At 41.5% G+C, this 16,740-nt stretch overlaps 1 protein-coding gene across 4 annotated transcripts in view; it reads left to right on the forward strand.

Annotated features, from left to right (window-relative positions):
• NRXN3 (neurexin 3) overlaps positions 1 to 16,525 on the forward strand; it is a 546,212-nt gene extending 529,687 nt beyond the window's left edge. For all 4 annotated transcript variants that reach the window (XM_040333785.1, XM_040333786.1, XM_040333788.1 and 1 more), the window contains one exon: positions 10,565 to 16,525. In XM_040333785.1, the coding sequence (XP_040189719.1) occupies positions 10,565 to 11,487 (923 nt within the window). In that variant the 3' untranslated portion in view covers positions 11,488 to 16,525. The remainder of the gene's footprint in view (positions 1 to 10,564) is intronic.
• Positions 16,526 to 16,740: the final 215 nt, after the last annotated feature.

A 16,740-nucleotide genomic window follows, 5' to 3' on the forward strand; every position in this document is an offset into this window, starting at 1 on the left:
CGCCGGTCCTTTCTTCTTTCTAAAGTCTTGTTTTTTGTGTGTCCTGAGTGGGTCGGTACGGCTATTAAATATGCATTCTTTACAGACAACAACTAAATCAAAGCACTTATAGATTTTTCTCATTAGGAATCTGGGTAATTAATCAATTCAAAGCGCCTTTTTAGAAAAAAAAAAAAAAAACTGGCCAAGGAAATGTATTCTTGATGTTCACCTAAAATTCCCTTTTTCTTTGATACAACATACAAAGAAACTTTTTTTTTAGCATGAAATCTTAGGCCTGTATGTGTTGGACAGTCAGCTGTGGCAAGGAATTTACTGCATCCCTTTTGAAAGGTGCATAGGTCTACATAGACATTGAAGGTTGCTCTGTAGATTGAACACACCAATACTGCTTAGGAATGGGATTTGTAAGGAAGGGTGGCATTTTGTTACATATTTTATTTAAAGCGGAGTTCCACTGAAAAAAAAAATTCAAAGTCAACAGCTACAAATACTGCAGCTGCGGACTTTTTATATATGGACACTTACCTGTCCAGGGCGCCTGCGATGTCGGCACCCAAAGCCATCTTCGGTAAGGGAATCAGGAAGTGAGGCCTTGCGGCTTCACTTCCTGGCTCCCTACTGCGCATGCGCAAGTCGCGCTGTGTGATCTCACTGGTCCCTGCTGTCTTCTGGGACCTGTGTCTCTCCCAGAAGACAGTGTAGGGGGAAGAGGAGGGGCCGGACATGGCGTAGATCGCCACAGATACTGCAGCGATCTATGCCCGAAAGTGGGAGCAAATACCTGGACTACACAGGTATATGCTCCCCCTCCCCCCGAAAGGTGCCAAATGTGATACCAGAGGGAAGGAGGAATCCGAAAAGCGGAAGTTTAATTTTTGGGTGGAATTCCGTTTTAATTTAGGCCTCTAAGGCCCTTTCCCACGGGCTTGTCCGTGTACGGACTCCTCTTTGCTCAGCAGGGATCACTCCACTGAGCAGGCAGATGACAGGTGAGCTTAGATGGGCCCGTCAAAGCCCCACTGTCCTCTATGGAGTTCGGATGAAAACTGGCCTCCTGTCCCTTTTTCATCCGATCCGATTCTCCAGATGGATGGAAAAATCTACCTACTTGATTTCTGTTTACCTGCACTGTCTGCATTGTAGGGGCCCCAGAGCATTACTTTGCCCAGGGGCGCATGATGCCATTAAGACGGCCCTGTCTCCAGCCCTTCTCCAACAAACTGCTTTCTGCTATAGCCAAATATTTCACATTTTGACTCTTCAGTCCAGAGCACCTGCTGCCATTTTTCTGAATCACAGTTCCTATGTTTTCATACATAGTTGTGTCGCTTAGCCTTGTTTCCACATCGGAAGTATGGCTTTTTGGCCACAATTCTTCTATGAAGACAGTAGATTGGTTTACCTGGGTCCCACTGGTTTCCACCAATTCTGTGCTGATGGCACTGCTGGACATCTTCTGAAAGGAAGTAAGCATGATGTGTCTTTCATCTGCTGCATTAAGTTTCCTTGGCCAGCCACTGCATGTACAGTCATCAACATTGCCCGATAAATAATGTCCTCAATGCTGAGAAATAAAGGCAGATACTTATCCATCATGCCATACCATCAGGGAGGCATGTGATTAGTCCCAAATGTATTCTGCAGTAGGACAACAATCCCATACATACAGCCAATGTCATTAAAAACTATCTTCAGTGTAAAAAAGAACAAGGAGTCCTGGATATAATGGTTTGGCCCCCACAAAGTCCTGATATACACATCAAGTCTGTCAGGGATCACATGAAGAGACAGCAGGATTTGAGGCAGCCGACATCCACAAAAGATCTGCAGTTAGTTCTCCAAGATGTTTGGAACAACCTACCTGCCAAGTTCCTTCAAGAACTGTGTGCAAGTCTGCATAGCAGAACTGATGCTGGTTTGAAGTCACATGGTAGTCAGAACAAATCTTGATTTGATTTCGATTTTTCTTCGGTTCGCTCACTTTACATTTTGTAGATTGATAAAAAATAAACAACTACAATATATATTTTTAAAAACATTCTTACATTTACAGCTTTTCTGCACACCTGCCTAAAACTTTGACAGGACTGTAGTTACCCCGGTTTGAATTCCTCAAAAATAGTTATTCCTTTTAGAATGTCACAAATATAGTTACCCCAATTTGAAGTCATGATTGCAGTTACCCCAATTTAAATGCCATGAATATAGTTAGCCCAATTTTGAATTCCATGAATATATTTATGACATTGAAATTGAAGTTACTATTTATGGCATTCAAATTTGGTTAAAGCCCAACTCCAGCAAAACTCTGCACCCCACACTGCAAGAACTAATTGCACGTGTTGTCTAGGGGAAGATCGGGTAAGTAAATCTCCCTTTATTTTTCCCTTAGCCTTAAATGAGCAATTAACCCATGCAGTAGAGGCACAGCCCCACTGCAAGGGGGCATTTTGGTTATTTGCCCAGAGCTGGGCCTTAAGTGTATTTGTGGCATTCCACTTGGAGTAACTTTTTATGGTATTTAAAAAGTGTTAACTATATTTATAACATTTAAATTTGGTTACAATTTGTTGCGTTCAACTTGAGTTAACTCTATTCTTAATATTTAAAATGGGATGACTATATTCATGACATTCTGTGCAATTCTACATTTAGCATGTCATGTGTCCAGTTTTCCCATGGCAAGTAAACTGAACATTTGTTTTAAATGACTTCCCTATGGATCTAGATTTGCAACTCACACCTAAGGCCCCTTTCACACTGGGACGGGAGGGCGGTGTCTCGGTGGTAAAGTGGAGCTATATTCATCTGCGCTTTACGGCCAATTTCACGGCGCTATTCGACCGCTAGCGGAGCGGTTTTCCCCCTCCGCTAACGGCCGAGAAAGGGTTAAGAACCGCCACAAAGTGCCTCTGCAGAGGCGCATTGCCGGCGGTATAGCCACGGTGTCCCATTGATTTCGATGGGCAGGAGCGGTGGAGGAGCGGTATACACACCGCTCCTAAGATGCGGCTAGCAGGACTTTTTTTTACCGTCCTGCTAGCACACCGCTCGGGGCTTTCACACTGGAGACACAGTAGCGGCTGTTTAGGGTCGGTTTGCAGTCGCTATTTTTAGCGCAATAGCGCCTGCAAACCGCTCCAGTGTGAAAGGGGTCTAAGAATATCTTTTGATTCAATAAACTTTCTGTACTGGTCATTTTCGTCACGCGCCAATACACATGAAAACTATAGGTCCACTAAGAGAAGTTTGGAGTGGCCTTGTTAAGACTCAATGGACATTTATTATGCAATGCAAACATTGCATAGTCCTGGCACAATGTTTTATACTTTTTTTTATTTTTTTATGGATCCACTTGGGGAATGCAGTGAGAAAAAAGCTAATGACAGGATAACATAGGGAGCCCATGGACCTGTGTCACAGTAAGCATTATTGTATTAAGGTTTTTTTTAGCAGCCTCAATGCTAAATCCCATTAATAAAAAGGAGTTAAATTCTCTATGCTGGCCATCGCAACCAGACATATTTTTTTAATAAGAGGAGGTAAAGGAAACATTTCATTGGTTGCCATAAACTATAGAGAACTTCTCTCCTCCAGGAGGTCTGGTGTTTGTCAGATTCTAGGTCATTGTTGAGATCTAGGCAGTGGGTGCCATGTGCTATTGTTGGGATCTGGGCAGTGGGTGCCATGTGCCATTGTTTGGATTTGGGGCTGTATGTACTATTGCCAAGATCTGGGCTGTATGTGCCATTGCTGAGATCTGGGCTGTACATGCTGTGTACCACTGTTGAGATCTGAAGCTGTATGTGCCACTGCCGAAATCTGGGCTGTATGTGCCATTGCCGAGATCTGGACTGTATGTGAAATTGCCGAGATCTGGACTGTATGTGAAATTGCCGAGATCTGGACTGTATGTGAAATTGCCGAGATCTGGACTGTATGTGAAATTGCCGAGATCTGGACTGTATGTGAAATTGCAGAGTTCTGGGCTGTACGTGATGTGTGAATGGTTAACAGGCAGATTGAGCGTTGTGACGTTTTAATATTTGTGGAATGTGCAGTGTGTGACATCCAATTGTTTAAAATTAGCCACTGACCCAGATTGCATGAGGGAGCCCTGAGGGGACATCTCTGGATGAAGAAGCCGCAGGTAATGTGCTCACTGACATTGTGTGGAGGAGGAAAACGTCTGCAGATTATGGCTGTGAGTCCATTGTTCACCATTTGTGGAATCTCAAGACAGGGGCCCCCCGGTGACAAAGGAGCTGGCACTTTACAGAGAATGTGTTAATAATGCTCAAGCTTTAATAGAGATGGGGAATATTTCAGTATCTCTGTGGTGCACTGTAATGGCAGCTGGTGGGGTACATTCGATTAAAGGCTCCTGAATCCATGGCTGACCCCTCCCTCCTGTGAATGAAAGCAGCATTTAGCCAAAATTAAACTAGCCAATTTACTGCCTCCTGTGAACTACTTTCTGCATCGTTGATTTACTTTTAGGGCCTATTTACATCTCTGCGCGCCCCCAGAAAGAATATCTGGATTGCTTTGGTTTACCGGTTGGCTCACAGCCTGTGACATGCTGCAGTTTGCTGCATTTTCAATAAGGTGTAAGCAAGCCAGTAGGTTGCCAGAATAGCGTTTGCAGAGAACTGACTCTGTTCTCGCAGCATTCGTATTCTCCACTCCAAAATCTTTTTGGGGCCCCTATCTGAACAAGCCGTACATAGTTAAGCCAAACCCAAGATAGCACTGCCATGTGCATTACTGACCTACATATGTAGTAACCAAATGGTAATCAGATTTAATATTTTTACTAGTCTGATGAGAGTAAGCTATGATTGGGTGGACTGACACAGGTTGCCACTCTGACGTTGTGGATTTATTGAATGAGCCCCATTGTTTCTGGCAGGCTTACCAGTTTTATTCTAAAGCTGCTTTCCAGGTGAACTGTAGGAGACCTATAAACACACACGAGTGCCACATCCTGCAAAATTATGATTTCAGCTACCCATTTACAGCTTGGCTGAATGGGATTTGTCTTTGACAGTGGCCGGTGTCGCAGCAGACAAACTGCACCAAAAGGAGTTTGCAGATTGTGTGTGCTCATCCATCTGGTTCAGTAAACCATTTTAGTTGCAGTATTCGGGGAATCACTCAGCTCCCCTATAAGACAATGGAACATGTTGTTGGCACCATCATAATTGTAGTGCATTGAATGCCTGAAAATCACAGGTGAGATCTTAGAACAGAAGAGAGTTTTTCGGCACTGCAGAGCCAGGCCCCTTGTCTGATGAGCTCAGCTCCGTAACAGACCATCAAGCAGCAGGATTATAGGATTACAGAGCATTAGATGAGCTGTCAGCACCACAGTGTATATCAGACATTCTCTGCAGAGGTGGCAGCTACTAAAACCATACGATAAAATCCTTCCCACCCAGAACCTGGCAGCCGGCAGTACGTGGGCTACTAGAAGCGATAGCGGAGAAAGAGGCTCAATTAAAAAACAGACACTTTGCAGCTGATGAATAGGAAGACAAAAGGGCATTCTTAATAAGAGCACAGATCAACGATGTGCAGCTAGCCACGGCACAAAATGTTTCAAGATGATGACCGATTGCTTGCTGTGGGTGACTAAACACATCTTAAGCTTATTAAGCAAAGTGTGAACTGTCGAAAAACGTCCAGCGACGTGGCGCTTGGTGCTGCTTTCATTCACCTACCTCCCCTTCTCTTTCCTCGCCGCCTCCCTCCCTCCCCAATCCTCCCCCCGAGCTTGCTGGAGTTTTTATTCTTTATTTCTTGTATACTTTCCCTAAATGCAACTTTAAGCATGCATCGACATCCTGCAGCCAAGAACTGACCCACTGTCGATATAATCCAATATATTTTCATTTTTTTCTTCTCCTGTTTATTTGTCATGCACAAACAGACAGCACTTCTGTGTGATCCATAGTTTAACCCTTCCCTCCCTCCCCCCCATTGGTGTGGATTCCAGATATATTATGCATTAAAAAGTGCAGCATAAAACTACATTCACACATCTGATTGTTAACTATAATTGATCGGAATAGCCACTGGTTGGTGTACAGCTATACGTTATTGCAGGATATACAGGTGAATTCAATAAAGTCAAAATGAAAATTTAACAGCAAATGCAGTAACCCAGAGCAATCAGGTTCCATGTCAATAAAGAATTAATTTTGGCTGCTATAGGTAACAGCAAATTGCACAACCTAATTCAATAAGCCAATAGACGGACACACAAGGGCATGTCAAAGAGTTAGGTTGCACTGAACGCAACATGCCCATAATAAGCAACACCAAGGTGGACAAGCTCCGCACCTACGCAGTCTGTGTGTGCATCATTTGGAAAACTGTGTTAGCATTCCTTATGTTCTGGCATCAAAGGACTTTCTCCCTTGTGAGATGAGAATGTTTTCCTACCTCCCCGTGTGGTTTTAATCTGTCGGTGTAACTCTTCTCCAATATAATGTCCTTTATTTGATGCTTGGTCTGTTTAAAAAAAAAAAAAAATCCACCCTTCCCTGCTTTTAAATTGAGCTGCAAAAAATTATGCTGTCATTTTTTTATTTTATTTTTTTAAATTCTAACACATTCTACTTAGGAACAACTTTAGCTGCCACGACTCAGTGATCCGTGCTGTGTTAGGACCGTAGTGGGTGTGCCAGGCGTCAATCCAATGAGAGTCCTCCATAGTTTCACACACCTTTCTCTCTGACCCGCAGCTAAAATTGTTCCAAGGATGAGCCAACGTCTTGAACCTAAAGCCCCCGTCTGCTGTGAACTGGTTTCGCTCTGCTATTCATGTTAACCTCGCTCTCATATTTTTCACTTCTATAATTTTTTTAGTAGAAGAAAAAAAAATAAAACATTTTGGGTTGTTTTTTTTATTTTTATTTTTATCAAGATAATGCTGTCTAATATTTTTCTTGCTTTTGTTTGATGTGGATCTTGCTCATTTTGGGTGGGTGATTAAAAAAAAAAAAAAAAAGGTGAAGGAGATTTGCATGACGAACAAGTTGCAGTTTAGGGTTTGTAATATCTGTCAGTGTTTAGACTTTGCTTTTTCTTTTTCTAGATGGGCATGCAAATGTTCATTTTGTTTTTTGTTTTTTTTTCCTTTTATTTTTTGTTCTGTATATTGCCTGTCCCTTCCTTACAGCCAGAAGCTCAAAAGCTGCTAGATCACTACGTAACGCCTTATCATGGACATGGCAACTGACTCACACCCTCGGCCTACTCATTCTCATCCAATGTCTAGTGTCCTCATAGATTTGACCTCTCCCGGTACCCTTACTTTTCACCCCTCCCCCTCCTCTCACCCTCTTTATTCCATCCATTAGATGTTTGTATTTTCCCACCAAAAACGATCAACTCCTTATAGATACGACAATTTTATAATCCAATTAAAAAAAATATATATAATTACAAATCTAGTATGACTAGGCACAAAAATCTCCCAGTTTTGAAGCGTTATTCCAGCATTCAACAAAAAGTAACAACGAAATTTAGTTCACTTTGCTCTATTTTTTTATTTATTTTTTCATTAATATTAAATAAATCTATCAAGATCAAATTATTTAAAAAAAAGAAAAGAAAATTGTTACACAGAATATTGGAGCCACAGAGAAAAGAGCCGTGTGTGATCAAGTTACGGTGCAGGAGTTTTCTCTTTGTGTTTTTGTGCTGTGAGTCCTGTGTCTGTCACCTTACTTGTGTCATTTGTCTTTAATACAAAAACAAGTATAGCTAAATGATGACTCCAGATTATATAATAATAATAAAAAAATCTGATTTCATTTTTGGTTAAAGTATTAGGAAAACAAATAAGAAGAATGTATCAATTTGACATTCTTATACAACTTTGTTCTGTAAACTTTTTTTTTTTACATGCCAAAAAACATGCGGGCAATATGTGGATGTAAGTCAACTGAACAGTAATGTATTTTTTTTTTTTTTTTACCTCTGATCTTCCATTTTTAATTTTATTTTTGTCCCGTGGTATTTTTGGTTCTCATTTTTAAACTCTTTGGTTGGGGATCTTTAAAATTTCCTTTCTTTTCCATTTCTACTTTGTTTCTTAAGTTACAGTTTTGTTTCTAAACTTTTGCATTATTATTTCTTTGTGGTATTTTGAAATTTGTGATTTATTTGCATTTGCTGTGCTTTTAATTTCAGATTTCTTTATTTTTTGTTAATTTTATTTTATTAATTTTTTTGGGGGGGAACAACTTTTCTTCATTGTCTCATTCTTTTAATTTTATCGTTATTGTAAAAGGTCCAACAAATTACATTTTAGCCAAGAAGTAATACAGATTCAATGTTGGGGATAGTTTATATGAGGCAAAGATCACAAGGACAGGACACAACACAGGCACAATGTAGGTAGCTGATTGATGTATTCAGTGGCAGCTGGTGCTCCATTTTTTTTTTTAGGGGGTGGCAAACAAACCACCCGCCACCCCGGTTGGTCCGTCCATCAAAATCCCCCCCCCCCCCCGTTCGATTGGCAAATCCCGCACTTACCCCATCTAGGTTGCAGGCCTGCGCCTCCTCCTCGGCTTCCCCCTGCGTCTTGTCCCTTAGTGGCCAATACGCAAAAAACATTAAATTCCATGCGTCCAGCACCCTGCATGTAGATTAGGGGCCGGGTGCATGGATTAGGGGGGATGCCATGCATCCCTAATGAAGCAGCTGCCACTGGATGTATTACTACAGCTGAGGATGTATTACTAAGGCTGAGTGAGGACAAGGCAGAGATTACAAGGATGGGATACGATGTAGGTAGCTGTTCCATTAGAATATTACAGTTAAAGGAGTTGTAAAGGTTTGTGTTTTATTTTCTAAATAGGTTCCTTTAAGCTAGTGCATTGTTGGTTCACTTACGTTTTCCTTAGATTTCCCTTCTAAATGTTTTTTTTCTTTGTCTGAATTTCTCACTTCCTGTTCCTCCTCAGTAAGCTTGCCCCCATCATCCGAGCCTAAGGGAGGGGGGGGCGAGCATGCTGACTAACCCCCCAGCCAGAACGGCTCCGACGATGAGGGCAAGCTTACCGAGAACAGGAAGTGAGAGATTCAGACAAAGAAAGAAAAAAACATTTAGAAGGGAAATTGAAGGAAAGGGTAAGTGAACCAACAATGCACTAGCTTAAAGGAACCCATTTAGAAAATAAAAAAATAACCTTTACAACCCCTTTTAAAGGACAAGGCAAGGAAGAATGGCGCACAAAGTAGATGATCAAGGTATTATTAAACTGGAGGATGAGGAAGAGAAGACAAGGAGGGATCACAATGTAGGTTGCCGATTGTATTCTTTAGCTTATTCTCCAGGGTAGTAAAACAACAAAGGGAGTTATTTACGAAAGGCAATTCACTTTGCACTACACTTGAAATTGCACTTGGTAGTGCACTCGCTGTAAATCTGAGGGGTAGATCAGAAATGAGGGGAAGCTCTGCTGATTTGATCATCCAATCATGTGTAAGCTAAAATGCTGTTTTTTTTTTATTTTCCTTGCATGTCCCCCTCGGATCTAGTGCACTTTCAATTGCAGTTTGCACTTGTAGTGCAAAGTGGATTTGATTTTCGTAAATAACTCCCAAAGATGATGTACAATGTAGGTAGATGAATAGTTAATTTCTACAGTTCAGGACAGGAAGCAATACAAGATCAGTGTACAATGTAGGTAGCAGATTATTGAATTACACCTAATTGTAAGGCAGATAACAACAGGGCAGGGCACAATGTGGGTAGCTAATCAATGTGGCATACCCCTTTAAATCCTCAGTTATTTAAATCAGGGATCACATTCACAACACAGTAGGCCACTGCTCACTCATTGGAGCCGAGTTGGCAAACGCGATAAGGTCACAACTTTTGTGCCGCCCTTACACGTTATGTCTCAGGGTAGTTATCAATGTACTACTACAGCAAATGATGAGGCAGAGATTACAAGGGTAGGGTACAATGTAGATAGCTGATCAATGTATAGCTACAGCTGAAAACGATTCAGAGAATGCAAGGATGGGGCACAATGTAGGTAGCTAAACTATTTATTACTACAGTTAAGGACAAAAAGATGTGGCACAATAATGTACATAGCTGATCAGTGTATTACTACAGTTTAGGATTAGATCAATAATAAAATTACGTAGCACAATCTTTGCCATGCTGTAGACTTGATTTGACATACATTGTGTTTGTTGGGTCATTGTAGTACTCAAGGAAAGGACCTATTGTCCCAGTGTAGACTGCAGAATCAAATCTAAAACTCTTCTCAAAACGTGCTTAGATTAAGATCAGGTAATGGTAGTAAGAAACAGAAATAAAAATGGCTAGGGTTATTTGAGTAAATGGAACGGCTAGGCAAGACTGTATAAAAGACTAAATAATGGGCAAAGGTCAAATGAACATAGGTGGGATAAGGCATTAGACCATTAATCATCCATGCATGCTTAAAAAACACTTGTGATGATGAGTACTAATTATGTGTTTTCTATCTCCCCCTCCCCTTTGTTGTGTTTTTCTTTCTGATTATAGGAGGTGAATTAGTTATACCTGTCTTAGTAGAGGATCCCTTAGATACCCCTTCAATAGCTACACGTACCCCTTCCATCATTCTCCCCCCTACCTTCCGACCACTCCTCACCATATTTGAGACCACCAAAGATTCCCTGTCTGTGACCCCTGAGGCGGGGTTACCTTGCTTGTCGGACCAAGGCAGCGATGGTTGTGATGATGATGATGGCTTGGTGATATCGGGGTATGGCTCAGGGGAAACCTTTGACTCTAACCTGCCCCCTACCGATGACGAAGATTTTTACACCACCCTCTCCTTGGTAACAGATAAGAGCCTTTCCACATCATTCTTCGATGGTGGCTTCAAATCACAGGCGCCCAAATGGGGATCAAAGGACTTTAGACCTAACAAAGCCTCCGAACCTGGTAGGACTTCTACCACAAGTTTGCCCCCTGAGCTGATACGCTCCACGTCTTCATCTGGGATGGTGCCCATGGTGCCAGCCGGCAAAATGAATAACCATGAGCTCAAACCCCAGCCCGATATAGTCTTGCTACCGTTGCCCACTGCCTACGAGCTAGACAGCACAAAGCTCAGGAGTCCGCTAATAACATCCCCCATGTTCCGTAATGTGCCCACAGCAAACCCTACGATGCCGGGAAGCAGACGGGTCCCGGGGGCTTCTGAGGTGGTCCGGGAGTCCAGCAGCACGACGGGAATGGTCGTCGGCATTGTGGCAGCCGCTGCTCTCTGCATCCTGATTCTCCTGTATGCCATGTACAAGTACAGAAACAGGGACGAGGGGTCCTACCAGGTGGACGAGACAAGGAATTACATCAGCAACTCCGCTCAGAGCAATGGGGCCCTTGTGAAGGAGAAACAACATAGCTCGAAGAGCGGCCACAAGAAGCAGAAAAATAAGGACAAGGAGTATTATGTGTAAAATAACACTGAATATTCATATATATGTAATCAAAGCAAATACAGATGTGAACTGACAAAAAAATAAATCAGCAAAGGCAAAATGTACATTGCCATTGATATGTAGAAATATAATTATGTAAAGGGTAGAAGCAGCAAATGTCAAGAGTGAAAGCTGGAGCAGAAGCATCAGCCTACGACAGAGAGCTGCTATCATTCTACCCTAAGCTGGACAAAGCTAACTTTCTACTCAACTGTAATATAAAGCACACTTAACTCTTCTGTTTGCCATGAATGGCAAAATAAAACATGAAAAACATGTACACAAACCAACGAACAAGAAAGTCTAGTGACCTCCAGCTATCAGTTCTAGGGCTCTCTTCTCAATCTGTGTGAACCCAGCTCAGAGCCCCCTGTGATCTATCATAACAACACTCTGAGAGAGCCTTAAATACTAAAGTGAAAAAAAAAGAACAAAAAAGACTTGTATGTTATTTATTTCATTTTTATGTTTCTGGGAGCTTCATTTATTTTATTTTATTGTAATTTATTTTTTGAAAGTCCTCCCATCTTTATTTATAAAGAAAAAACAAAAAAAACAAAAAAAAAAGCACCACATGGCCAAAACACAGCCATGTACAGCCAAGGAACTGTAAACTTCATGTACAACAGCAGCCGTGTGCGCGTGTGCCTGTGTGTCGAATGTCTGTGGATGAAGATTGTTGCCATATAGAGAAACCACAGCGTGTTTTCTCTTCATATCAGGTTGTGGTGTCTATAGAACATATTGTTTTCAGTACGTTTATCTAAAACACATTGAACGAAAAAAACAAAAAAACTTGTTGTCGAAAAGGAGGATTGGCAAGGGTTGGGTCTGTTGTGAGATCTGGCCTGTGTCTTTAGTCATATAGAACTCTCACGAGGCTAAATACACCAGTGTGAAAGGGACGCCGCTGTCCTGTCCAATTAGAGCCAAACAACATCCGGAAAGGAGCCGGAAAAGGGAGAGAAGAAAAATTTGTGCATTCAAAATATTTTCAAAAAAACTTACAAATAAGGGAAGAATGTCAGAGACTTTCTTTTGCGTTCTGGTTTTGTGACTTCCTGCGATGCATGCAAAAAATAAAAAAATAAATTAAAAACTGCTCACAAAATAACGAGAACAAAACATTTCAGAATTGGTGGAAGAGAGAAGAATTTATTAGCTTGGACAAACACTTGCGAGAGAAAGGTTTGCAAAGCCAAAATGTGTGGAGGAGGGAGTAACGATGTTCTTTTTCCATACAGTAACGTTCAATGTAGAATGTGATGTGAATTTGGACCCTGCCCCACTCTGCCTTTATTCCAGGACTCCAGACAGATGAAGATGCTTTCGCAGATGAATTTAACAAAGAGAATAAAACAAATTTTATTACGAGTAGAATCTATATATATATATATACATATATAAATATGCAGAGATATTTATCAAAATGACTGGTATTTGTTTATTGGTAAAAAGAGAGTTGTGTTTTAATGGAAAAATGTTGTCATTAACCCCCTCAGCATCAGCTGCGATACAGGTAGAAAGTCTGTTATAATTAGCGCTCTTTTCCCGATCATCTTATCTTTAGTGGGGAGTGGGAGTGAGCGCAATGATTGAAAATGTAAAAATAAAGTCCGTGTTCCTTTGAGAAGAGGTGGGTGAGAAACCAAGACCTGTGATCGGTGCTTGGCCTCTTTGCAATATAATAATTCTAGTGGGAAATGAGTCTGGAGAGGATACATGTGTATCAGGTCTCTTTAGATTACTCTACTCATAGATGAGGCCGGAAAACGCTTCCATTGTGAACAAACCTTGTATTTATGCATAACGTCTATAGAATGTATGAAGCTCCATGGATGGAGAGTAGTGTGCAGACTGCACTTACGGGGAATGGCATCCAACGAATAGCTTTGTTTTCTCTTAAATTCAGAATGCACTTTAAAAATGAACATGTAAAAACCTTCTGAAGATGATTGGCTTCATCTCACAGGAGGCAAACACTTCCAGATTCCTCCTAGAAGCCACATAACCCCATGCTTGGCTGCTTTAGGATCCTTATTAGAGCCCTAAAATGGCAACATGGCTGCTAAATAGCTCACAAGACAAATTGTGCCTTTTGTACCAAAATATAAAAGTGACCGCACCTTGAACACCACAAAGAAAAATGACTTTAACCCTGTCCGCTCCTGAAGGGGTTAATGACAAGGTAACATACTAACCCTTTTACCTCCTGGCAGTGTTGTGGTGGGAAGTTTAGAACAGTCACTGGTAATCAGTCAGGGGGTCTGCTCTTAGGACACTTTCATTGTCAGCTCTCTCCGCGGGGACAGTGCAGGACCAGTGTCACTTGCAATCATTTCACAGTCCACCGACCATAAATACAATAGAGGTAAAGTTCTATCTAGGATATCAGTGTTCTCTTTGTAAGCACAATGGCTGACAGGTCGCAGGGGGCACCTCTGAATATTTGTGGTCGCCTGTTGTCCTGCCAGTCTACTGGGAAAGAATACACAAAATCAAAAGAACCTGTCCAGGAGTTAAAGGGGCTAATTGTACCAGATATTAAAAAAGATAAAAGAGTATTTCTATTTAAAAATGTGTATTTTTGCTTTTCTGCTGTGATTTATATTCCTGTAACTTCTTTGGCCTGTACATGTGCAAGGAACGCAGTTCAGGGGCTCTCCAACTGAGCTATGTATATTGGATACTGGCTGGTGCTATGTATGTAGTCCAGCTGTCATCTTTATGTGCAACAGTCCAGAAAGATGTCTTCCCATCACTGATAAAAGAGCTGTCTGGATATTTATTGACTTAATGCATTTGCAAAACCTTCTGCCATAGTAGAAGATATAGAGTGTGAGCTCGAGGAAGTTATAAGCCTTCACACATAACTGCAATGAGGTGAAGAAGTGACACCATCTCATGCTCTGTGATAATTTAAAGAGTGTTAATCTGGACTCCTTAAGATATGAAGCGTGAGGGCACATACTGCCAGGAATAAGCCGGCACATCTTGTGCCCCCCAGCTCTGTATCACGGAATAAGGGGCGATAAAGTCCTCCTCATTGCCGATTACATTACATGGGTAGCAAACTAAAGCTACAGCATCAGGAGCTACATACCATCAATTCTTCCTCTGAGAAGACCATGATTGCAGAATTTCATTAATCACATTCAGGTACATTTATCTATTCCAACATTTAAAAAAAAAAATCGAGGAGAGGACAGATGGGGCTGCTGTGGTAGCACTTTTGCTTCCATTCTTAACACATATAACCCAACCTGGAAAATGGAGCTCTAAAAAGATCTAAATATTAATATATCGTTTTTATTTGGTTCTATTTAGTAGATTTTTTTTCTTCACTTGAGAGTATTAGACCTGTTCACAGCTTCATGGTCAGTAGCCCATTCTGCAGACCATTCAGCGTTGGTTTTAGTCCTACCAATTTTATTCTGCAAATTATCTCTACCCAAGGGAGGCCAAAGACAGTAATTACATGCCACAGTCCTGATTTTGCACTCTCTGCACACTCTTTAGAACAAAAATAAAAAAATACATCTGACTGACAAATGGGCTCCACATCTCTTAGTCAGATTAACCAACTTGTGCGCCAACAGTTCCTATGATCTAATGTTTGGGTTGACTATAGCTATGTGGTCAGTGGCCAATTATGCATTTTTAGTCCTACCCATTTTACTGTGCAAAGTTGGCTCTACCAAAGGGAGGCCATTCACAATAATTACATGGGATGGTTCTTACCCTTGGACCTTTGTGAACTTTCTTTGGAATTGAGCCCTTAGGCCCCTTTCACATGTGCGGACTGACCAGGTCCACCAGTCAAATTTTCAGGCGGACCCTCCAGTCTCCTCTTTGGAGCGGCAGGTGTTGACAGACATGTGGCCGTCGACACCTGCCAACATCCGATCCTGTCCGCCACCCGTCTGGTGGAGCAGATCAGATGGCAGTCAAATGTAAACAGACTTGTGGTCCGTTTACATCCAACTGCCCACAGAGGAGAGGTGGGCTGTGTCTGTGACCAGCCACCCGTCTGCTCATCGGGGATCAGCGGACAGATTCCCCGCTGACCAGGCAGACTCCAACGGAGCCCGCCTAGTGTGTAAGGGGCCTTAAGATTTTCCAGCTGGTGTTCCAATAGTACTTTTGTGAGACATCCGCCATCTATGGTCTTTCTAAACTCATTTATCAGTACATGTCCTTGCTTTTGTGTTTCTGTCCCAAACTCTCCAATTCACTAAATGATTTACCCAAGATCTGCTCAAAAAAGTTTGTATGGAAAAATGCTGTTACTAACAACCTTGTGACAAATGATCCACAAGATATAAATTATAAAGTTCAGGAAAGATGAAGCACGTTTGTCATACTTTGGATAATAATAAACTAGATAAATGGTGCTAATAGGACAAGCAGCCCAAGTCCATTAAAGTTCAACTTGAACAAATAGTCCTGTAATGCTATCCACAAGCTCACTTAGGGCAGCCATCACAGAGTAGAAAGCAGTCTCAGTAATGAAGCAAAAAGGGAGAAAGGGGATCCCCAATAAGTGTAGCATTAAAATCATCCAGTTTATTCAAATACAATTGGCAACTCACTGGGTGAACAAAAAAATGGCATGTATATCTCCACAAGAACTTGTGGAGATATACCTTTGATCTGTTAATCCAGTGAGTTGACAAACCATTTTTTAATAAACTGGATGGGTTTAATGTTACACTTACTGGGTGCCCACTTTCTCCCTTTTTGTTTTTAGTACAAGGCTGCTTTCTACTCTGTGATGGCTGCCCTAAGTGAGCCCGTGGATAGCATTACAGGACTTTGTTATCTGTTAATCCAGTTGCCAATCATATTTGAATAAACTGGATGGGTTTAATGCTACACTTACTGGGCACCCCCTTTCTCCCTTTTTTATACACTGGATAATGGCAAGGACAACTGAAAAATTGTCTCAGGGCACTTATTAGAAGACCTAGGAACACGGGTCCTGGGTGCCTGGTTCTAGCAACTCTCTGTTCAGTATGACTCCAAAATGACTTTTCAAAAAAGTTGTCTTTTATTTTCAAGCAGGAACATGCATAATCACCACAACCATAAACCAGGACAGCCATGATTAAGCACTAGCAAGAGTGCGAAACTAGTCGGCTGTCCTGGTTTATGGTTGTGGTGATTATGCATGTTCCTGCTTGAAAATAAAAGACAACTTTTTTGAAAAGTCATTTTGGAGTGCGGCTGTCC

Source organism: Rana temporaria, chromosome 13, assembly GCF_905171775.1.
Source record: "Rana temporaria chromosome 13, aRanTem1.1, whole genome shotgun sequence".
In the NCBI taxonomy this organism is placed as follows: Eukaryota; Metazoa; Chordata; class Amphibia; order Anura; family Ranidae; genus Rana; species Rana temporaria.